This window comes from Dreissena polymorpha, chromosome 15, assembly GCF_020536995.1.
Source record: "Dreissena polymorpha isolate Duluth1 chromosome 15, UMN_Dpol_1.0, whole genome shotgun sequence".
Lineage (NCBI taxonomy): Eukaryota > Metazoa > Mollusca > Bivalvia > Myida > Dreissenidae > Dreissena > Dreissena polymorpha.
In genome coordinates this window covers 13,010,570-13,035,689 of record NC_068369.1, presented here as the reverse complement: position 1 = coordinate 13,035,689, position 25,120 = coordinate 13,010,570, and the positions used below count along the sequence as shown (strand labels likewise).

Here is a 25,120-nt window from a genome sequence, read left to right as displayed (position 1 = left end):
ACAAACTCCTTATCCCAATATGCAGCAAAGAGCGCGGGTGCTTCTAGCGGCGTTGTGTGCACTTACGTTTTGTTTCATCAGCGTGAATGGGCTGGGAACAGTGCTACTTCCGGGCGACGTCTACATCGAGTTTATCGGCTCCGTGTACTCCGGCAGCTCGTGTCGCGTACCGGATGTGAAGGTGCTGCAAGCGATCAACGCAATCAAGTGGACGCTTGGGCGGCTGAACGACGTCAACTTCACCAACGGTCTGAAGCTGGGTAAGTCACTGATTTGGAAGTCAACCAACCCATAGACTTAGTCTTTACTTAATGGTCCATAAAAGGGATCAGCGTGTTTTGTACATATTTGTTTGGTGAATACCCGGACCGGGATAAAATTGGACCTACTAAAAAATAATGGTCTGCCCTGAAAGGTCACATGGTTCAGGTCAGTACGTAAAGTTGTCGTGAAGACTCGAGATGACCTGTTAATAAATTCTGATCCACACACACATTTGGAACATGTTATGATCACATTTGTCAGCTTGGTATGATCACATTTGTCAGCTCTCTTACGATCTCGTGATCTCTAGTTTTTGGTCCGTTAAGAACACAACTTGATACATTTCAAAAAGTTATATTATCAATATTGATACACGTCAACGATCATCGCATATTTCACAATCCCTAAGATGGTAAGCTAACAATCCTATTCAGTGTACTTAAAAAACCGAAGTTGATCGTACTGGTAATATTTATCTTTCAAAAATGAGTGTTTAATAGGAAATACGTAGCTCTCTTAGTTGTTCGGCCTTATTTCAAGTGTAACATTTTTTTAATTCAAGACCTGGTCCATTTACCATGAAATATCGGGGTATTTATTATCATTATTATTATTATTATTAGCTCATCTATTTTTTGAAAAAAAATTATGAGCTATTGTCATCACCTTGGCGTCGGCGTCGGCGTCGGCGTCGGCGTTGGCGTTGGCGTTGGCGTCGGCGTCCGGTTAAGTTTTGCGTTTAGGTCCACTTTTCTCAGAAAGTATCAATGCTATTGCATTCAAACTTGGTACACTTACTTACTATCATGAGGGGACTAGGCAGGCAAAGTTAGATAACTCTGGCGTGCATTTTGACAGAATTATGTGCCCTTTTTATACTTAAAAAATTGAAAATTTTGGTTAAGTTTTGCGTTTAGTTCCACTTTTCTCAGTAAGTATCAATGCTATTGCATTCAAACTTGGTACACTTACTTACTATCATGAGGGGACTGGGCAGGCAAAGTTAGATAACTCTGGCATGCATTTTGACAGAATTATGTGCCCTTTTTATACTTAGAAAATTGACAATTTTGGTTAAGTTTTGTGTTTAGGTCCATTTTATTCCTTAAGCATCAAAGCTATTGCTTTCATACTTGCAACACTTACTAACTATCATAAGGGGACTGTGCAGGCAAAGTAATGTAACTCTGACTGGCATTTTGACAGAATTATGTGCCCTTTTTATACTTAGAAAATTGAAAATTTGATTAAGTTTTGTGTTTAGGTCCACTTTATTCCTACAGTATCAAAGCTATTGCTTTCATACTTGCAAGATTTATGAACTATCATAAGGGGACGGTGCAGGCAAAGTTATGTAACTCTGACTGGCATTTGGACGGAATTATGGGCCCTTTATACTTAGAAAATTGAAAATTTGGTTAAGCTTTATGTTTTGGTCACTTTACCCCTAAAGTATCATAGATATTGCTTTCATACTTGGAACACTCACAAACTATCATAAGGGTACAGTAAAAGGACAAGTTGCATAACTCTGGTTGTCATTGTTACGGAATTATGGCCCTTTTTTGACTTAGTAACTTTTAATATATGGTTAAATTTTGTGTTTCGATCCACTCGAAGTATCAAGGCTATTGCTTTCAAACTTCAAATACTTACATGCTATCATGAGGTTACTGTACCTGGCAACTTGAATTTTACTTTGACCTTTGAATGACCTTGACTCTCAAGGTCAAATTATTAAATTTTGCTAAAATTGCCATAACTTCTTTATTTATGATTAGATTTGATTGATACTTTGATGAAACTACTCTTACCTGACATACCACAATAGACTTCACCCAAACCATCCCCCGTGCCCTCCCCCCCCCCTCCCCCCCTCCCCCCCCCCTATTTTTTTTTTTTTTTTTTTTTTTTATAAGATCATCTCACAAATGACCACCACACCCTCACACTATACCCCCACCCCACCCCCCCACCCCCCCCCCCCAAATTTTTTTTTTGATTTTTTTTTTTTTTTTTTTTTTTTAAGATCATCTCACAAATTATCACCACACCCTCACACTATACCCCCCCCCCCCCGATTTTTTTATAATTTTTTTTTTTTTTCGCTTTTTTGGAAGATAATGTAATAAATGTCCACAACCCCACACTATACACCCCTCTTCACTCCACTCCTCCCTCCTTTGTGATTGAAAATGAGAGTCCCTTCACCTTTAAAAAGAAAATAGATGAGCGGTCTGCACCCGCAAGGCGGTGCTCTTGTTATTATTATTATTATTACTATTATTATTATTATTATTATTATTATTATTACTATTTTATTATTATTATTATTATTATTATTATTATTATTATTATTATTATTATTATTATTATTATTATTATTATTATTATTATGATTATAGGTGCTACCTAATTTACGGGCAAAAGGTTTTTAAGTTTTTTTGATAACCATGTATTTTTAATAAATATATGGACATGATTGTGTTCAAAATATTATAATTGTTGCAATAATTAAGTAATGCTCGATTGGTCATTGTCGGCTCGGGTACTACTAACATGTAACCCGGGTACTCTTAAGTATACTTACATGAACCACGGGTACGGTAAATATACTTAATCGTACCCGGTCGATATTAGACTGTACCCGAGTTGTATTCCCGCCTAAAATCCGATGTCGTAAAACGCGCTACCAATCAGCGCTTCCGTAAGTGGACGTCCGGGCGTAAATTACGCCCGAAAACGGCAGTCGTACGTCCATTATGCAAATGGTGGAAGTCCCTTGGACGTCCGATAATCCGCATGTACGCTATTTTCTAATACACAACACGTACAAATGTCAACAGTAAATCGGGTTATTCAGACCGTTAACTCCGCCTTAGAGCTACTGTTTTCAATGAATTTCACAGCGAGTGGCCAATATGGATTTCTCCAGCTGTTCCAAAAGTTCTCTTTAAAAAAAACTGCGTCAACATCCTTTGTGAGTATGAGTTTCGACAATATAGAGGCCATTTTACAGAAAATTGACATACATGTGTATATAATTAATTTTAAAAAAAATAGCCGACAACGACCGATTTAGCGTTAAATTTCCCGGGTACGTTTTAGTATATTTACCGTACCCATGGTACATGTAAGTATACTTAAGAGTACCCGGGGTACATGTTAGTAGTACCCGAGCCGACAATGACCAATCGAGCTTAAGTAATGCATCCAAAAAAATCAATCTTAAAACGAGTTACATGTTCCAAGCTTACAGATCTAGCATCTGATTTTTTTTTCGAGCCACAGGAATTTATAGCTGGTTCGGTGTCTGTGGTATAGTGGATGGAGTGTCTGCTAACTAGCTTAGTCACTGGGAGGTCTCTGTATTGATCCCTTAAGTGGGTAATTTATACCAAATTATGCGACTATCGACCGCTAACTCATATTGTGCGTATTTGGTATAAATTATAATAATAATAATGTTTAATAAATACGCACAATATCTATGAGTTAGCGGTCGATAGTCGCATAATTCGGTATAAATAATAATAATAATGTTCAATGTCAAATATCTCTAAAAGCAACAGACGTAAGGTGTCTTCTGATTGACTAACACTCAAGGGTCGGTGAAAATTGTACGTCGAAGTACATTACTCGTTCTACCTAGAAGGTCTTGTAGACTTTCGACGTCATGGTACATCATATAGAAACTAAGTACTGGTCCTATCCAGGAAACAGTTTGTTTCATCAAATTTCTCAATTCAACTTGACAGCTTGCTAAAGCAGTTGCATTTAGCATACAGTACACTGATTTAACATAATCAAATTCATGTGATGTGTCAAATCAATTTTGATTGACAAATTTGACAGGATTTTTTAAAATCCAATAAGTTTTAGACTGTCAAATAACACACACTACGTATTGAAAGCCATACCTGGAGCTTTCGTCTGTATATCACCGACTTCATCAGAAGAATGATTTCCACTGTTGGGAAACGTTTACACCACTAATTGTCTTCTTATAATACGTTTAGCTATATGTAAATGTTTACAAATGGCTGCCGCATGAGACTTGTGAAAAACAATATTTCAAGTTGTAGCAATTAAAGAGTTTAGACGAATGCAATGGACAATCATAATTATTTTTTCGGTAATTTCTTTGATGAGTTTAACTGGTATTAGCTCTTTAGAATGATAATCCTTTTGAGTAACAAGTTATTGCCAGTGAAATTCAACTGCACACTTAATGAATGGCAATTATTTTTATTTATTTTTTATTTTTTTACAAATCGGGCTAACTGCTTTGATGTTCATCCATAGTTTTTGAAATTAAAAAAGACTCAAAAATGAAGAATTACTTTGCTATATGAAACTAAATCATTTTCTAAAAGCGTGACAACATCGAGGCAGCAACACCCGAATTAAACTACACAAGAAACCTAACGACTCCCTTTGTTGACACTTTTGTGAACGAAATGGACACCCAATTCAGTTATTTGCAGACTAAGGCAGCCATGGGATTGAAGTTTATACCTGAACAAATGTGCTCCTCTCCTGTCAGTGCTAGTGACCTTGAATGGTTCAATGATGATCTCCCTTCCCCTCAGTCCCTGCCTGCTGAGTTGCACTTTATATGGCAGGCTAGGTAGAAGGGTGTACCCAACCCACCTACTACCCTTCAGAGCTCTGTTGCACATTGTGATTCCCAGCTATACCCCATCATTTACACTGTTTTGTCCATATCATGTGTGTTCCCTGTCACATCATGCGAGTGTGAAAAGAGCATCAGTGTCCAAGGACTTGTTAAGACAAGACTAAGATCATCAATGGGTCAGGACAGGTTTTCCACTGTGTGCCTGCTTTCCATTCATAGGGACATGGACACAAACATTTTAATGTTGTACCTGAGTTGACCTAGTAGGATATCCAACAAGGTTAAATAGGAGGTCCATCCATCTAATTCTGTTAAAAAAGTTATGGATAAAGATAATGTCTCCCACCACTTTAGTGGTTTGAGAGACATTTGATTTACCCCTGTGTGTCTGTCTGTCCGTGTGTCTGTCACACTTGATGTGTGAACTCAAGTTCTTATTTGTTTTACATGCACTTTTATCATGCAAAATGCTGATTAGATAGCAGGAAATCGCATCATTTCAAGGTGCCATTTCAAAACAAGTTCGACGACGGAAGGGGACACCACTCCCGCACCCTCCCCTGTTGAGCCCCCCGTCTGAAAATTTTCTGGATACGCCTCTGTTATTTATTATCAATGTATAATTATGTGTAACAGCATAACAACATACTTGTTTTGCAATTAAAATATTTAATAAATACAGGTATCTTGCGCAGGTTTCTAAATTTCTTTCGCAAATTATTGTTGAATAGTTTAAATTTTGTCGCCACTAAAAAACTAGCCATTTTGTAGCAATTCTAAAATCACAGTCTAAACTGCATTCACTTAGCTCTAGTTACAATTTGAATGCAAATATTAGAATGCATCATGTTATATCAACCATATTTTTTAATTTAAACATTCAAATAACACATAACACAGTACATACATGTATATAAAAAGGTAGGTGGTATTGTGCGGAGATACAAAACACTTCACATCATTTATTTGCACATAAAATAATAGTTACAAAATAAGTAAAACTAAAACACTGTCATCAACCTACATTTCAAGAATATTTACGTATATGAAATTACAAAGTGGTGTTATTGTATTACCTTTTACAAAATAACATTGCTGGTTTTGTACTAGCCATAAAACATTTATCATGGATTAACAAGTAACAACCAAATTATTAATTACACAATAGAACGAAAATCATATTAATTGCATTTTGCATTTACTAAACAAGCTATTTGCTACTGTTTAGAATTACACTATCTTACTAAAAATGATCACGGGTACTTAGTGCTTTTACATACTTGTGGTAAGTTTTTGTATTACTAGTTTGACAATTATCGGCAGACACTTGTCGATATACAGACAAAATTTGCATGGGAACTTTCATATTTTTTCAGCATAATTGCCTTCAAATTGTTAATTTAACAACTCTTTGACATTGTCTGCACATCTGATCTTATTATACCATAGCTGATTTTTGTTTATAGATAGACATATATAGACTTTTCAAAGTTCTATAAAAGTTCACACATGTTCCATCCAAGTAAACAAACAGAACCAATAAAGATCACCATAAATAATAACTGTGTGTATAGCTTGGAAATTTTGATAGTTCAGGAATCCCTCCTTTGTTGATTTCTGTAAACCAAAACTGTCAGTTTTGCTGGATAGAATGACTTGTATCATGTCCAGCTCTTGCCTTGGCAGAACAGCTTCTAAAAACGGAAAACCAACAAATATCTTAAAATTTGATCAATAATGCAGACAATTTATAAATGTCTTGTTTTTTGTTGATTTCGAATCTGGGAGATTTTTTTACGTAAGATTGTGGTACAAAAATCCAACGGTATCGGATTTTGTGGTTTTTAGTCCTAAACTAATTATAGTGATATGTAACCTTTCGGGATATCGGTAAAGTGCGAGCAGACGAGGTGTAAATACGTTAAAAATTTAAGCTAAAAGACTAAAAAGTTAGATTGGAATATCTTTAAATTTTGTGAATAAATGTGTTTCTGGTGGATAACAACGACAACTTACCAGAATATTACTCATGATCACACGTAAAACTTCTTTCTGAGAGCGAATGGAAAATGCGTCACAAATTCTGACAAATAAACAGTAGGGTGTCGTTATTGAAATACCGCGAGAATACTGGAAGAATAGAGATGCCAACGATAATGTTTAAAACAAATATTTTTTTACAAGCGTTTGTGATTTGTCAGGATAATAATAACAATAAGATATCGAAAAGATCAAAGCAAATAAATTCGACAGAAATCTGAGATTCGGCAAAATATTAAAGACGGGTTATGTTCACCTAAATTTTGTTTGGTAAAGACTGTCACTATATGCAGTGAACCAGTCTTCGGCTTATACCCACTAAAGAAGAGCATTCAGGGGAGATAATTGAGTAATAACTTAATTCTGGAACGGTTGCGAAGAAAAACAAATAATGCGAGAATATTTAGTGCGATTCGCTACACAATTATGATGTCATTGATATAACTTTTCCTGAGGTATGTATTTACATGTGATTTAGCATATGTCAAAGTGTTTTTGATTTGTTCAAGGTCATAAATAGCATCGCGAAAATATATGTCGCGTGGCAATTTTTTTTTAGACGTATCCATATGTGGTATTCTTATGTAATTTTATGTCTAAATTCCCATATGTATGAACGGTCAACGTCCGCTTTGCGGGTTTTTGCCCGTATTATTAATAATAATTATTATTATTTTTTTTATTATTTTTATTTTTATTATTTTTATTATTATTATTATTATTATTATTATTATTATTATTATTATTATTATTATTATTATTATTATTATTATTATTATTATTATAATTATTGAGGTCTGAGGGTGAGCCCGACGTGTCAGTCTGTGGAGAGGGCCACCCAGGTTACACACCAACTGATTGTGGAGATGGGAAACAACGACACAATCGACGTCGTCGGTAAGTTAGTCTATTGTTAAAGCGCTAGTCTATTGTTAAGGCGCTAGTCTATTGTTAAAACGCTTGTCTATTGCTAGAGCGCTTGTCTATTGGTAGAGTATCAGTCCGGGAAGCGTGAGTTGAAGACCCAGTGTGGCCACATATAGTCTGTGTAGAGATGGGTCGAGAAATTAGTTCTATGGCCATTGAGCTCGACATCTGATTCAACTAGGACAGTCGTTAGCTACTGACAGTATGATCTGCACGACAGTGCACCTTGATTTCTAGACACCCTCACTGTACACGTATTCTCGGACTCAGAAATGAATGGAGACATTTGCATCAATCATATTGCAAATCAAATAACAAAGTTTCCATCCCAGAGTATACTGAACGCACAATCAATTACATTAACGATACTTGAAGAAACAGACAACCATAAAACATATGATTTATTGTATAGTGGGCATCTGAGCCTCGTTAGTTTCAGTTCTAGGCTCCCCATGAGGGTTAAGGTTATGGTTAGGGTAGGGTAGGGTAGGGTAGGGTAGGGTAGGGTAGGGTAGGGTAAGGGTTAGGGCTAGGGTTAGTGTTAGGGTTGTGAAATCGGGCCCTCATAATTATATTCTCAAATTAACACTTGCGCATTCTTTATATTTTGGCGAATTTTAGAAGTACATAAATTCTACAACTTCTACGAGTGTGTTTGTGAAAAGCTATATTTATCAATTCCAATGTCAAACATGTGGATCATTTACATCAAGTCGGTTGAATTGAATAAAACATGCGCCTCAAGTTCAAATATTTTATAAACGGAGGAGATTTATTCACACATTGTATTATAATTCTATACCACTTCATGTCCACCTGATAAAAAGCTGCCCGATATATTGTTTATTTCACTTCAATAGCATGTTCTTACATCAGTCGATGTTTTAGAGTAGCTCATATAACTTCAACTTAACAATAAAGTGTATGCTGTCTTTATAACGAGGATATTCATTTGATTTTGGTGGAATATAGATTTTAATTCACGAGTGATCATAGAAAAAAATATTTTCACGAATGGAGCAGCCTACAGTGATAACATATTTTTGTTCTAAGATCACGTGTGAATTAAAATCGAAATTCCACCAAATCCAACAGATTTCATTTTTATATAATGATTACGAATGATTACAAATGATTATTTTTGTATTTTGCTGAAATAGAATAACAGTGCAAAAACGGTGCATTATCATTTTTAATTCACTGATATTTCTCTATAAACCACCGGAAAGCATTAAATGAAAGGGGGAATTGTTGTATGATACACACAATTGGAAGTTACTGCCTGATCGTTTAAATATATAACATACTTTGTAAGCGCTGTCATAATTTTATTCTTACCATAACCTGATATATAACAAAACCGATAATGCCGTCACCCTTTGTTATCTATATATGGCCTTAATGTGTCCGTCATTTAGCATAAGACTCTTTCAGTTTCTGTTTTTCAAAACGCAAAATATTCGTTCAGTAAAGATGTTTTTATTTCAAACAGACTCGTCTACTCTGAGAAGAACGATGCTAAATACATACTTATGTTACTCTTTAATGGCCATATTCCACTATGAAAACAAGCCCACGATTCGCTACGATTTCTCACATTTATTGAATCGGAAAGACTCGTGACAGTCTGCGATTCAGTTACGACACTGGTACGTTTGAGTTACGACGAATCGTGGGATTCGGTTGAAGTCTTGCGAATAGGATCGCGACTTCACTACGATGCGTAAGAATGTACTGCGACTGTACTACGAACGATGAAGATCGGTCACGACTAAGCTAGGACCTCGCCGAACGCACCCATGAATTAAGCGCCAATATCTATTGATATTGATCTAAATCGCGAGAATCTTAGCGGGCTCGCAACTTACTCGGGGTGAACTCGTGAGAGTCATGATCTAAATCGCCAGAATCATAGCGGGCTCTCAACTCACTCGGGGTGAACTCGTGAGAGTCTTGACAAAGTCGTAACTGATTCGTAGACAGATCACGTGATCACCGATTTCCCGATTGAGTCACGAATTACCTATGATTCCATTACGACGCCCAAGAACGCACTTAGACGCTGTTGTAGCCCCGTTACACCGGACTGGCGTCCTTACGGCTACCTAAGCCTGTTTTTCTGGAAATTTCTGATTGTCGTAGTAAGGACGGCAATGATATTTTCGGTAAAAATGCTGTTTTTCGCCTTCCCGTCACACCAGCGTCCTGGTTTATGGCGTTCTGTGCGTCCTCATGGCGTCCTTAATAAGTCCAAAAAGACGCACTGGGATCGCAGTATGAACGCCATAGTCGTAGTAGAGTCGCAATAGACGCCGTAAGTACGCAATGAAGTCGCAGTAAGGACGCCATAGTCGTTCTGAGGACGTAATAGACGTACAAAGGACGTACTAAAGTCGCAATAAGGTCGCCGTACGGTCTCCTTGCAGTCAATTATCATTTTCTGTGGGTTTGAGCGGCGACCACCTGACGTCCATGACGACCTTACAGCGACCCTACCACGTCCCTACTACGACTAATGCGTCCTTAACAGAATGCAGTAAAAACGCCGGACTTCGGCGACCACTTTGAACATGCTCAAATAAGTCGCCGTGGGCTCGCGTCTTGAGCAATTTTTGGCGTCTTCACTGCGTCCTCTTGCGTCCTTACTGCGTTCCTCCGGCGTCTTTGGCGTCCTCACGGCGACTTGGGTCGCCGTAAGGACGCCAGTCCGATATGACGGGGGTATTACGAGTCCACTGCGATTAAATTTAGTCTTGGAGGTCCTTGCCAAATTTTAAACACGTTTAAAATCTGGCTACGATTTTTCGGGAGCTCACGAGTTGCAGGAATCACTTACGACCGGCCCACGACTAGCTTCGAATGAGGTAGGACCTTCGCCGATTGAGCTACAAATGTCTCCCGACCTCAAAATATTGGAAATCGGGACAAATCGTGGGGAATCGGGTCGTAGTTAAATACCCCTATTAAGGACGATACCTATAACATTTATGCTGCAAAGATCTCTACTTCAAATACACGTGGAGACTTTTCTAACGAAACACTTTTCAAACTTGAATATCTCAGTAATGAGTTAAGATTTTGATTTAAAATTGTACATGTAATTATTTGACTATACATGTATTCTGTGCAAGTTAACGATACAATCATTCATCCGTGATAATCGGGCGCTATTGCACGTGGGGTAGGTTTGTTTTCATCTTTTTGCACGTGAAAATGGTGAAACGCGATATGATTCTAATTTAATATCAATTTCTTCATTTTAGATGGGTGGATACACCAGAAAAAAATCATATGTCTCGTATACAATTTCAGGAGCGCAATCGGCATATTGCAGGCTACCTTACCTTCTTGCTGAAGCATCCGATGGTCACGGATGAATGATTTTATCGTTTGCTTGCACATATTGTTGTCAAATGATCACATGTACAATGTTACATCACAATATTTACTCATTACTGAGATATACAAGTTTGAAAAATGCTGCGTTCTAAATTTCACCAAGTTAAGTACAACGCTATATAATTCCAATTGAATTTCAATTTCATCATTCTCGGTGGGGTTTTACAACCGGAAAACGTAGCATTAATTAGAAAAACGATATGGCTCGTATTAATATGAATGAGCGCGATTTGCAAACCGGTCGGTCATTAAGACGTGTAAGTTAATGCGTTTAACTTTTTCCATTCTTATTTTACGATGTACGATTTTGCGAATTTTACTTTTTCGGTGATTTATTAAATTTGCTTTGTATGATAGTGTAATGCTGACCAGTTTCAATTAGATTTACATGAAGTATAAGATATGTTTTGAACTAGTCTGAGTCCAAATTTCAACAAAATCCGTTGTAAAACAAGGGAGCTATATTGATTTGAATACATGTTGCGTTAGAGAAGTCTCCAAGTGTTTATAGACGCATTTGCGCTGTAAAGATCTATACTTCATATATGTAGACGCATATACTCTGTAAACATCTACACTTAAATACACTCATTTATTATAGAGGTATTTACGCTGTAAAGATCTATACTGAAATACACTCATTTATTATAGAAGTATTTACGCTGTAAAGATCTATACTGAAATACACACATTTATTATAGAAGTATTTACGCTGTAAAGATCTATACTGCAATAGACTCATTTATTATATACACATGTATAATGTCAAGACATATACTTCATATATACGCCTTCAGTCTGCCACATAGACTTCTTTACTCTGCAAAGTATTATTCTTATCGTTATCTTATCGTTAAAGAAAACGATATTTCATATAGACTCATTTAATCTGTAGCATAGTCAAGTAAACTCTGTTAAGAACGATCCTTCATAAAGACGAATATTCTGTAAAAAAAAAACAGCGTGCTTCAATATTATCCATTAAGGTGCGTATTTAATTGCCCCGATGTATGTACAAGAACAGTAACGTGCAGTGTGAGGTTGTTTGTGTTTTCGGAAAATAAATGGTATCAATAAGTTAAACACTTTCCGTATAGTGTTTGTTCAATGTGTATTGCGTTAAGAAATCATGTGCGCGTGTTCTATGTAAAGAAATACATTTTATAAACGAGTAATACATATTTAACCAGCTCATTGTAATGTTGCATTAAACAAAGGCGGACAGTTATACGGGCAAACGTATTAATCCCAGATCCCCATGCTTGAATTACAGTAAAACTCGATGTGGCTGTTGCATGACGTAAATGCTCCAGTTTTCAAATGTCTCGTATTATTAATTTTTCAATACCATGAATGGGTAAATGAATTACGTAATTGAAAAAAGAACATGTATACATTACCAGGGCGAGTTTAATAGATCTCGGTATGATATTACAGCAAGTTTCAGATCTTTTTATCACATACTTGGCAAGTTTCAAAATTAATTAGCATTCAATTAACGGATTTATGGTTTGATACGACAGGTTATGTTCATACTAGTCTTCTTAATAAATTAACCCACTTATGCCTAGCGTCTAGAAAAAAAGGACTTGGCAAACAGCGTAGACCCAGATGAGACGCCGCATGATGCGGCGTCTCATCAGAGTATGCGCTGTTTGCTTACATGGATTTTTGTAAGAAATATTCTAAATATAGAAATAAATATTCTCGACATCCCTAATTTTGGAAATAAATTGATCCAATTTAGAAGGATGTGAGAGTCCACTAGGCATAAATGGTTTAAAAATAGAAATCTTACACACTGTGCAGAGGTACTCAATATAACATCTCTTTGTATATAAATGTTAATAAGTGTAATGATGAAATAAATTTTGTTTTAGAATTGTATATCAAACAATGTTGCCAAACAGAACATTCAGCCTGGTAATATTGGCACGAATGGAGAAATAAAGTGTCATTACTGGCTGTTAATAATATAGACTTTTGCAATAACAATCGTCTTTCTGTGCCATATGACATTTCAATAAAACTGAGATGAACGAGTCCCACAACAAATTGTATTCTGAATGTGTAATGGTTCTTGCTGATTCAGCATATAATAACATCCTCAGAGTGTTGCATGTATTTTATGTTTAACAATTGTTAATGGATTATTTTACACATCGAACATTGAGGTTAATAAATATTATAAATTAATCATATCATATTTAAGCACAATATCTAATGTCGACATTAAATGTACTAATAAACAACAATAACTTAAAGTAACAATCTTTATACTGGATCCCTCACCTCAATAAAATCTTCATGTAAGAATCGTTTTATTGGAAATTCTGTTTCTTGTTCTGTTAAACGCGTTTTAATTTATCCCACTTCCGGATTGAGTGCTATTTTAATCAATTCAATCAATTATAGCAATATGATTTATGAAAATTGTAATTTTAACTTATTTCGGTAAATCAAAATGTATTCGGATGTTCTTTCGAAAGTTGCAAAGAATAATTGCACAGTATCGCACTAAGAGCCTACGCTTTATCAACGGTATAAACCACGCTGACACACCTTCTAATTAACCCATTTATGTCTAGTTGACTCTGCCATCCTTCTAAATTGGATCAATTTATTTCCAAAATTAGGGATGTCTAGTATATTTATTTCTTTATTTAGAATATTTCTTATAGAAATTCCTTTAGGCAAAAAGCGCAGACCCAGATGAGACGCCGCATGCTGTTTGCCAATGCCTTTTTTCTAGACGCTATGCATACATGGTTTAAAAATAGATATAGCCGTTATTAAAAAACATTTGCTAGAAAAAAATGTTCTTACTAAGCCATTACTTATCAAACTTATCAATGAAACACTATAAAGGTATATTATTCCGACGTGTCTAGAATGCTCTATATTGCCTTTTAGACATTATATTTGTCATATTCAACCGAATGATTTACAAATATATTACAGGGGTTCCAATATGTAATAGTACGCCATATTAAATAAATCTCTAGGAATATTCTTATCTATTTTTACATTCCTTATTGATCGGATATTTTTCAGATAATACCAATCAAAACAAAATTGTATTTCGTTTTATTCTTGAAGTATTGGACTTTATAAGAATTATCACTCGTCTTAATGTAGTTCTTCTAACAAAAACAAAAGAGAATAAACTACATTTTAGATTGATATTTATTATTCAGTGAGTTAAAGCAATATTATAGTACCTTCTACAATACGATATTTAAAGGTGCAGCACTTTGCTCATTGTGTACTGGAATGGTTGCTTTGCTATAATACATAACAAAGTAAAAAAAAATATAATTTAATCTTCAAAAATTCGTTATGACGCCTTTTTCCATTTTTATTTATAACTTGATCATTTCATAAATTCCCGAAAATAAATTATGTAATCATCTATAAATAAAAAGAATACATACAAAGACCTTATAATGAATGTAGTTATCCTCTCCAGTGGCCAGTAATCGTGATATTGACTACTGTACTTTGCTTCGGTCATGATCAAGGCACCAAAACCAAGATATGTTGCGTAATCCGCTGGAATAAATAACGCACAAAACCCGAAGAACTGTTCATTTAATTTTACTTTGCTATTTAACACGACACTTTCCAAGTGCACAAAATAGTCTAATCAACAGGATCATGCGAGGCCCTAACTTCCGCGCGACAACAAGACAAGTCATGTGAATCATATAATCTGGCCGTCTGGCGTATACTGTCAAGCTAATCCAAAAAGTGAATAGCTATATAAATTGAAAAACCAAACGGAAGTAGGTCATATACATGGCGAAATGCGTTTATTATCCCCGCCATTGTTTTGGCGTTGTCCGTCCGTCCTTCCGTCCGTCTTTCCGTCCGGAGCGATATCTTGGAAGTGCTTTGGCAGATTTCATTGAAACTGGGTATGATTATATATATATGGATAATAGGATGATGCACGCCAAATGGCATTGTACATCATCAGTTAATAACAGAGTTATGGCCCTTTGTATCTTGAAAAAAAAAGCTTTTTTGTGTGTCCAGAGCCATACCTTGGAAGTGCTTTGGCGGATTTCATTGAAACTTGGTATGAGTGTCCAGAAGCATATTGGCGGGGATATCAATTCAACGAATTTGCTTGTTAAACAGAAAATGATCAGCCAATTAATTATAAGGTGTATTTAATAAATGGCTTTTAAGTCGAGGTTGTCGCGAATCGCGATGATCTTTGTTTACAAACATATTGTCATTAAATAACAATATAACGGTGATAAAACTGTTTTAAAAAACGATGACAAATATGAAAAAACACGCGTATTTTGAGAATTCGATTAACCCATGTATGCCTAGCGTCTAGAAAAAGGCTTTGGCAAACAGCGTAGACCCAGATGAGACGCCGCATGATGCGGCGTCTCATCAGGGTCTGTGCTGTTTGCTTAAAGGAATTTCTGTAAGAAATATTCTAAATATAGAAAAAAATATACTAGACATCCCTAATTTTGGAAATAAATTGATATAATTTAGAAGGATGGTAGAGTCCACTAGGCATAAATGGGTTAAGTCATGATCCGTTCTTTGTTAGTCAGCGTAATTATCAACGGTGCAATGATTCATATATAAACTGAGATCATTTGTTTAGAGGTGGGATTTTTCAGATGTATTAAATGTTCGTTCGAACAAATATGAATAGCGTTATCATGAGATTGTGATGATGCAAGAAATAAAACAAAATTAAAGTAAAACAAAAACGAAACACATTATTTTAATTGTTATCAAATAAATTCCCATATGTGGTAGACAAAAAAAATCGGAAACTCTGACAGCTTATCGGTATATCGTCTGGATATTTTAAACTATAAATTGCACTAAGGCCACACTATGAAATTGCTGTTTTGGTAAATATACGACTTTCCCAAATGTTAAATATATAGAGTTATTACGTTTTTATGCGTGAAAGTGTAACTGTCCTTAAACGTTGCTAATTATGAGATGTTGACCTTCGAACTTATTTCTGTCAGGTGTAATCGGCTCCGAATTCAGTTCCGAGTCTGAAGCCATCTCGCGCATGCTCAGTTCGATGCCTGACCAGTATCGTTTGCTGCAGGTCAGCTGGGGTGCCACTTCCGCCTCACTGCGCAACCGCGAGCTGTACCGGAACTTCTTCAGGACCATCCCAGCAGACGATATTCAAGTTCAGGTAGCGCATGACTATTTGGATGCGTTTTATTGTCTCTCTTTTAATGTTACTTTAACATGTATATGACCGAAATTTACCTAACAACCCATACCGTCACGTTGTGACGAAACTTTGTTTCGACCATACCTTCTTTTCGTTTGTTATCTGTATAAGGTATCTTGTAAATGTTATCTAGAATAGATAAATAAATCATATTGTCAAAAAAAATAAAGTAAATTATTTAGTATCGATTCAAAATAAAGTGTTATATAATGTAGTTTTTTCACTGATCGATCCTAAAAACTGTGCAAGGCTATTGAGTATTAATAACCGCAAATTCACCGTTCGTCTCGTGTTGGCAGGTAATGTACGAGTTTCTCGTGGCGGCTCGCTGGACGATGATCACGATGATCTACATCAACGACTCGTACGGGCGCGGCGGCTTCCGGGAGCTATCGGAGAGACTGGTCGGCTCCGACATTTGTGTGGTTGGCACCGTTGCAATAGAGCCTGAGAAATACAATGTCACCATGCTAGAAGATGTAGTGAGGAACAAGGTCTACAAGATCAATGAAACAAGAAACGAGCCGCCTGTAAGCGGTATAATAGTGTTCGGAAGCTATCAAATTCTTGAGGCTTTGTTCCAAGCAATACACAATCTGGAAAACGACAACAAAACTGCTCACTTCAACAGGCCCAGCTTAATTCTTTCGGAAACCGGGACATATTTTGAAGGCAAATTTCCTAATGTTTCGAAAGGCGCGTTTGTGTTAAGCCCCCCTCGGCGAATAATTTCCGAGTTTCAAACCCACTGGAAGAACAGTCTTACAATATCGGAGACACTGAAAGCAGAAGCCAACGCGAATCGATTTTTCAAAGAAATGTTCGAAGGTCTCATGAACTGTCAGTTTTCCAACGAGGTGCATTTGAACTATTGCCGCCCAATGGCGCCAGAGGAACAGACCATGCACGCCGCGCAGTCAATGTACACGCAATACGCTATTCAGTCTGCTCTTGTAACAGCGTTCTCCGTCAAGCGCGTTCACTCGACGGCGTGCCTGACCGGCGGGGCTTGTGATGCGTTCAATTTCGTGAATATGACCAAACGGTCCGCCTTTATAGATGCTATTCAAAACCAGAACATCGTCTTTGATCGTGACTTTGGTGGTTTACGCCTGCAGGAGTTTCAGAGCCAACCCCCTCTGACTGCGCTGACCGTGCGGTTCGAGGGTTCCTCCGACGTGAAGTTCGTACCCAGCAACATGTTCCCCGAGTATGAGCTCTACAACCACCGACTGGATTCCGTGCGGTGTTCCCAGAAAGATGCCCCTTGCCTCATCAAGGTAGGTGAATGTCGCCGTGGTGTGATGGATATGGTGTCCGTCTAACGACCGGGAGGTCACGGGTTCGACACCCACCGAGGGAGCGTTCTTCAGATCTCCTCCAAAGACACAAAGTACTTGTTATATGCCCAGGAAAATGGCAGTCATCTTCGTTTTTTGATCTTTTGGTTTGGTGAACCACGAATTTAAGTTTGAACAAAATCTGTTTCCTACTTGAGTGTAACAATCGAAATGCTGATTAAATTTGAGTCGAGACAACTAGCGCTATTTTGATTTGATACTCTGCTTTTTATTTGAATTGTTAATGACTATTTAACGTGGTGTAACCGGGAAAGATCCCCAATAATTGTACTAGAAAACAACGAAGGTTCAATTAACTTATTTTTATCTGTTTTGGCTATTGCTTTCAACAATTAATCTCTAATATTTTGATTTTCTAACTAAAGATTTTGTTATAAATATTTATATTATTTATAATACCATGATAGTGTTAGAAAACCTTTCTTCAACTTGTCGGATAAATTCAAGTAATCATTGCCAGTAGTCATTCCCGATAGTACATGTATTCTCTTTTTATTGTATTTTCCAAAGTTACCTCTTTAAGTGTATGAAAAAGTATTAAACTACTCAGTCCTACTGTACGGAAATTAAATTACAATGTATGTTTAACGCGTTATACAGGTTGCCACGTATAATAAGCTGACCTCCCTGGACAAGTCCCTGCTGTCAGACATTCGTGACTATGAAGATAACAACACTGTGCTGTCTTGGCCCAATATCCGGAAGTCACAGTGTACGGATGGCTACCGATCCGATTTCTGTCTGAGTCAAAGGTCGGACCCGTCCGTTCTTTATCATAAGGGTGACATGTACATCGTTGGGATTGTCCCAGTGCACAATACGGGTACCACGCCTCTAAAATGCGGAAACATTAAAAGAGGCGGACTGGACAATGTTGAAGCGATCCGATATGGAATATCAACTGGAAGTGGCGCGTTTGGTGGTGCCAAGATCGGAGTCATCCTGATTGATAGCTGCAATGATCCACAGATCATACAGGAGAAGATCCTGACGCTGCACAGGCTGGGAGTGTACGTCGACGGAAAGTATGAGCCGGTGGCCGACAAGATCTTGGGATATGTAGGGGGCTGGGGCAGTGACGTAACCACGGCCGCCGCCAAGATCACCAGCCGACTGGGTCTCGTACAGATCAGCTACGCCTCCACGGCGCCGTCGCTTAGCGATCGCGACGTATATCCGTACTTCCTGCGCGTCCCAAGCGCCGACGACTACCAAGCAGCGACGCTACTCAAGATCGTGAAGGCGCTCGGGGGCAGTACTATCCAGGTCATATACAGTGAGACAATCTATGGCGAGGGTGGAAGGGGTCTTATACAGAAACTCGCGGCGAAGCCGGAGTACAACCTCTGTATCGGCAACGAGATTGGCGTCTCCAAGAACACCGACCCGACGACCATCGTGGAGTCGCTCCGTAAGTCTAAGGAATCGCAAATAGTCGTCGCTTTCATCGGATCGTTCGAGCTGGAGTATATTATCGGCTACTTGAACGAGAAATTGGATCTTAACGAGTTCCTTTTCGTCGCGTCCGAAGGTTGGGGGTTGCGTAGTGACATGTTCAGGTACCGGAACCTCCAGGGCACGATCACAGTTGTCTCTCGCCTTTGGACCACTGATGGGTTCAAGTCTCACCTTAAGGCACTGCGACCCGACAACAAGGACAATCCCTGGCTCCTACCCTACATGGAGATGATCTATGGCTGTTATTTTGAGAGCAGCTTTGACAAATCTTCTTATAGGAAATGCAAGTAAGAGCTTGTGATGATTATGTTATAAAATAAATTCTACGTTTTTATCAATTTCAGTTGAGGCATCCGTTGCTATTTTAACCGGTTTACTTGAACATCATATGATCATTTATCCTAATCACCGACCATCATCACGCATTATCATCATCATCACAGCTTATTGCTTTATTTTCATCCTATCCCACCACCACCACCACCATCATCATTAATACCACAACCACCTTCACCATCACCAACACTCCGATACCCAACACATACATCCTGAATTTCAATATTATCCACTACCATCATCATCATTTCCGCGCCATCTTTTCCTTCAGAAACACCATAAACACAATTTCGTCCCATAATGTACAATGATGTTTCTATAATAATCTCAATCATCATTTTAGCGGCATATAGAACCTTAATGAATCATACAGCGTGGTCCGTATCGACTCTTTTATACCCACCATCATAATTTCAGCGGCAAAGAGAACCTTGAAAAATCTAAAGGCATGTTCAGTATCGTCTTATTTTAATCCCTTTCCTCATTTCAGCGGCACTGAGAATCTGGATGAAGCAAAAGGCGTGTACAGTATTGACTCATGGGCGCCGTTCGCTGAACGAGCCGTGTCCGTTCTGCTCAAGGGAGCGGCGTCCACTCTGCAGAAAGTGTGCGGTACCGCCCTGTCTGTCTGTCCGGAGTACTACAATTCCACCGGCGTGGTATGTTCAATGACATTAACCCGTTTATTCATAGTGAACTCTCCCATCCTTCTAATTTGGATCAATCTATTTCCAAAATTAGGGATGTCCCGTATATTTATTTCTATATTTAGAATATTTCTTACAGAAATTCCTTGAAGTAAACAGCGCAGACCCTGATGATCATCTGGGTCTACGCTGTTTGCAAATGCCTTTTTTCTAGACGCTAGGCATAAATGGGTTAAACGTGTTGGTAACTTGTCCGTAAACGTATGTATACAATTTGGTGAGATCGGTGGAGACCGGTTTAAAATACCGTAATACTCTAGCTGATTAAGTTCAGGTAACTGCGAGATAGCTAAACGAATTGGCGGACATTATAGACTTTAACTTTCGACGAACTAGACCATTTCGATTAGTTAACATTAAATTTACACGGCGAAAAACTACGGCGACGGCATGCATCGACAAACTAGAGAACATGATAAGAAGTAGATTACGACGAGCTATCAGACGCAACCAACCATTAACAACGCCTCAACAGATAATGATAGCGCTAAAGTTAAATGCTTCGTGGAACTTCGTACCGTCCTTGTTAAGCACCGGAAGAAATTATTGTATAATGCAGTCGTGAAACCAGCACTTAAATCCAAATTAGAAGTTCGACGACCAACTAAAAGTTACATCGGTTATAACAAAAAAGTCGGAAGCACCCGGCATTCAGCTTAATATTTCAAATCCCTGCATCATTCCTACTATTGCCTGGCTGATGGTGGCCATCTACGGGATGAGCGTACCACCACCCGTCTTTGTCATACTAATCCGTTCATCTATAAACTCTTTCTTGACAGCTGCTGACGGAAGTGAAGCGACAAGAGGAGCTTGCGGAGCCCCAGGACATCGCCACGCGGCGCGTCTTCAACGACAACGGCGACGGCACGATAGGCTACCGGATATACGCCATAGACGTCAATGGGAAAGCCAATAAGGTGCGTTGTCATAGTTCCATTCAAGAGTAATACGTGAAAGAAAATAAATTGAGTGTAGAAAATGTATACAAACACATTTAGCAATATATGTTCATGCATTAACAAAAATCTAGTTAACTTAATTTATGGCATAGTTTGAACATATTTCGTCAAATCGTATTGGCTATGAAGCGGCAGAGCGACTGCATCAAAGCCAGTCCCTCCGTAGATTATAAGAATTGAACTATTTTGATCTACCTTACTTAAATTGAAGATGCAAACGTACATAACCGGAAAAAAATATATAGTAGGTGTCAAAATATGGATATGTTTAATGCTCATAACGATTTGGCGCTGTTCAAAAAACAATTAGAAGTCACACAAAAACATACTTTTAGTCCATGCTATAAATGATCTAGCTTTTCGCCCAATGATGCGATCCTGGCATTTCATAAGATCGAAATGTAAGTTATATTTTTAAAAAGGTCACCTTGAAGTTGACGCTTTTCAGACGAGATTCATTATTAAATTAATCACTTGTAAAGAAACTGTCTTATGTAGCGATTAAAACAACCTGGTTTGTTTAGACTGACAACAGTCGAGCGGCTAAGCGCTTTTTCGAAACGTTGAGAAGATGCTTTAAAAAGCGTCGTGTTCTCAAATATATAAGTTCTAAAATTGACTTCAAGAAAATGTGCGCGATTGTGTTCATATGTCCGCACTAGAAAAGTAATCTCCCAATATGCACTGGGCTTTGATGCGAGGTATGGGTAACTGTGATGTACACTTATAAAATCGTCTGTATATTACAGCTGGGTACCAGTGACAGTCTCGGGTTCCAGTTTCCGGTACTGCAGTACTACACCTACCGCCCTAGTGCTTCCATTACAACCAAATGTACCGACGGCGTCGTTTGTCGGAAGTGCTACACGCAACCCACCTCGTAAGTGAAGACGAGATCTGGCTCCACAACAGATCAAAATAGATCTTATGCTTCATAGTATTTAACAGTATTGGTCAATGTTAACGGTGGCTATATTTAATCGCGAATTACTTCTGATTTTTGTCACAGATTCAACGTTAGGCACAACTGTCGAATGTATGTGTGATCTGGTTAACTGCCCAGGTATGGGAACTGCTTGAGTAGTATGTAAATGTAAACGGTACTGTAATTAATATCAATACAAAATAACACAATATTTGTCTGTGACATAATCGAATACTACAGACCGTTACGCCTGATATATGCACATTTGAACCGTGCTTTGTGAAAATGGGGTTTAATGCATGTGCGTAAAGTGTCGTCACAGATTAACCTGTGCATTCCACACAGGCTAATCAGGGACGACACTTTCCGCCTTTATTGTATTTTTCGTTAAAATATAGTATCTTCGTAGCAAAAATTTCGTTTAGGCGGAAAGTGTTGTCCCTGATAAGCATGTGCAGACTGTACATGCTAATCAGGGACGACACTTTACGCACATGCATAAAACACCTTTTCACAGGGCACGGTCCATTTACATTCACTTTTTTGTGTTAAGATTATAGGCCTATCGATATTTTGTTACGTGTTTTGTGGTGAAAGCAGGACAATTCAGTCTGATGATTCTATGCCAACATCATTCTTGGTGTTATTACCAGATAGCTAAAAGATATCGCCGTTTGCATCACATCATATCCGAATTAATTACCAGATAGTAAGTTTATATCTAGTATAGACACTTTATATGTTTCACCGCTTCCGCTTGCGCTGCATCATTCTTGGTTACATTAACAAATAGTTCTTATGTATCACCGTTTGCATTACATCGTTATCTGCGTAATTACAAAAGTATTCATATTACCGCTGGCACTTTAACATTCTTGGTGAAATAAATAGATAATTTAAATATATCCCTGTGTGCCCTGCATTATGCTTGGATAAATGAATAGACAGTTACCCACTTTTGCAATACTGACAACACACGAAACATCAACGAAACATAATTGTAATGTATGAGCGAAGTCGTACAATGGCGTCTGTGTTTTATATTCAAGGCCGCCCGGGAGTGGACAGACGGCGTTCCCAGGGGGCGCTGTGGCAGCAATCGTAGCGCTGGCGGTTTTCGCGTGCGTCCTCCTCGTGGTTCTCCTCTGCATCTGGAAGCGGACCGGATGTCATTTGAGATGTGGTACGCATGCACGGAGAAACTGCTTCTACATTTTTTCCCCTTGGTATTTTTAGACTCCGTATCTTATGTCACACTGTCTGAACAAAAAAATACATTAAGAGAATTATAACATATGGGCAATGTCTCGCGTTGTTTTTTTCAAACGTTCACATGTAGCAAACATACCCGTCATACTCATTTCTCCGATTAACACCTAACAGGACAATTCGTCTGACAGGCCTTTAGAATGTTTACAGTATGTTTGTGTCAGAATTAAAAAAAGTTTACAATGTTAATAGTGTAATTATTAAAAATATGTTTATTCTTGATAAAACTACTACAAAATTGCGATCGCATGTTCTCAATGGAACGATCCAATGACGGTTCCATAATAGTAATCTATGTTCAATCTCATAATATTAAATGTTCTGTATCGATAACATGTAATAGTATTTATGTTATAAAAGCAGAATGTGTCCGACAGAAACACTCATCTCTTAAAGCAGCGGACTGCACGGGATAATCCGGGACGACTTTTTGCGCACATGCAATAAGCCTAGTTTTCGAGAACGATGCTCATATAAAGTACACGTAGGTACAGATGTTGATAAAAGTAAGTTATTGGTATGTATCTTTCATTCATTTGCCGTTTAACTTCATTCTATGCCTTAACCCGCCAGCTGCCATCTTTCAGATGCCTTAAACCCACCATTAGATGACACATACCTGACCGCACCCTTGGACAACACGTACCTGACGGCGATATACGCAGAGCAGCGGCGAAATCATGGCGTAGACGGAAGTGAAACGCCGACCACAGTAATCAAGACAACTGACGACTACCACCTCCTGAATCACAAACGGGTTGCGATGGAGCGGCCTGCTGGTTCGTTTCCAAGGGGCGATAATATCCAAAGCGTCGCGGTGTTGCCAGGGAACGAAAATGTGACTTCAGTGGTGCCGTGTGTCGGCACTTTAAATTCAAAGTCATCGGACAACAACTTGCAGGCTCCGCCAGCACACGATTTAGGCGCTTTTAAGACGTCAAGTAAACATGTAACGCTGTCAAAATCTGACCTGACAGCACCGATCCATAGCAACATTCCAGCCCTTGAACAGCAGGGCGCGTCACGTGATGCCGTGGACACCGTGACGGGGCTTTAATATACACATGTGATTTCCGTGGAAAATTGCACGTATGGTGGTTATATATTTCATTATTGGCGTCGCACTGAAGTGCGGCGACTAGTATGTAATACGTTTTTTTTCGCTTATGGGAGGAGAAGTTATTTTACGGATCAATGTATATATTTTTGTTGTCAGAATATCGTGCATAGTGTTGATTTTTTGTGTAAATTAGGGTAAAAAAGTACTGCATTTGTGCCTATTACATTAACTACAATATTTATTGCCAATAATGCAAAGCTTATTGTTTTAATTAATAACTGATCACAGGGACTGGGTAATAATAAAAGATCACGGGGACTGGGCAAATACGCGAACCGGTGAAACTTTCTGGTTTTGTATAAAAACAAAACTTCTTTGTTTCACTATCCTAGCAACCACCTAGTTACTAATAAAGGCGCTATAGAGCGCGAAGCGCGACACGTATTATAAATTGTAATACTGAGTCTTGATAAAGGAAGCAGCCGCTTATCAATGAGGAGCACCATCACAGCACCCCAGTCTCCTAACTATCAAGTTCTC

At 38.1% G+C, this 25,120-nt stretch overlaps 1 protein-coding gene across 1 annotated transcript; it reads left to right on the top strand.

The window, feature by feature from the left end:
* The first annotated feature begins 19 nt into the window (after positions 1-19).
* Positions 20-24,696, top strand: LOC127860900 (uncharacterized). Its single transcript, XM_052399206.1, has 10 exons — positions 20-260; positions 7,739-7,840; positions 16,282-16,460; positions 16,802-17,782; positions 18,464-19,608; positions 20,148-20,316; positions 21,147-21,284; positions 22,076-22,206; positions 23,301-23,434; positions 24,108-24,696. The coding sequence occupies exons 1-10, from the start codon at positions 20-22 to the stop codon at positions 24,575-24,577; spliced, it is 3,690 nt and encodes a 1,229-aa protein (XP_052255166.1). The 3' UTR covers positions 24,578-24,696.
* Positions 24,697-25,120: the final 424 nt, after the last annotated feature.

Excerpts from the sequence above, each read along its gene's own strand:
- LOC127860900 (XM_052399206.1), top strand. The coding sequence starts at position 20 with ATGCAGCAAAGAGCGCGGGTGCTTCTAGCGGCGTTGTGTGCACTTACG. Across the intron at positions 16,461-16,801 it reads CAGACGATATTCAAGTTCAG|GTAATGTACGAGTTTCTCGT; the intron begins GTAGCGCATGAC and ends TCGTGTTGGCAG. Across the intron at positions 22,207-23,300 it reads TGCTACACGCAACCCACCTC|GCCGCCCGGGAGTGGACAGA; the intron begins GTAAGTGAAGAC and ends TTTATATTCAAG.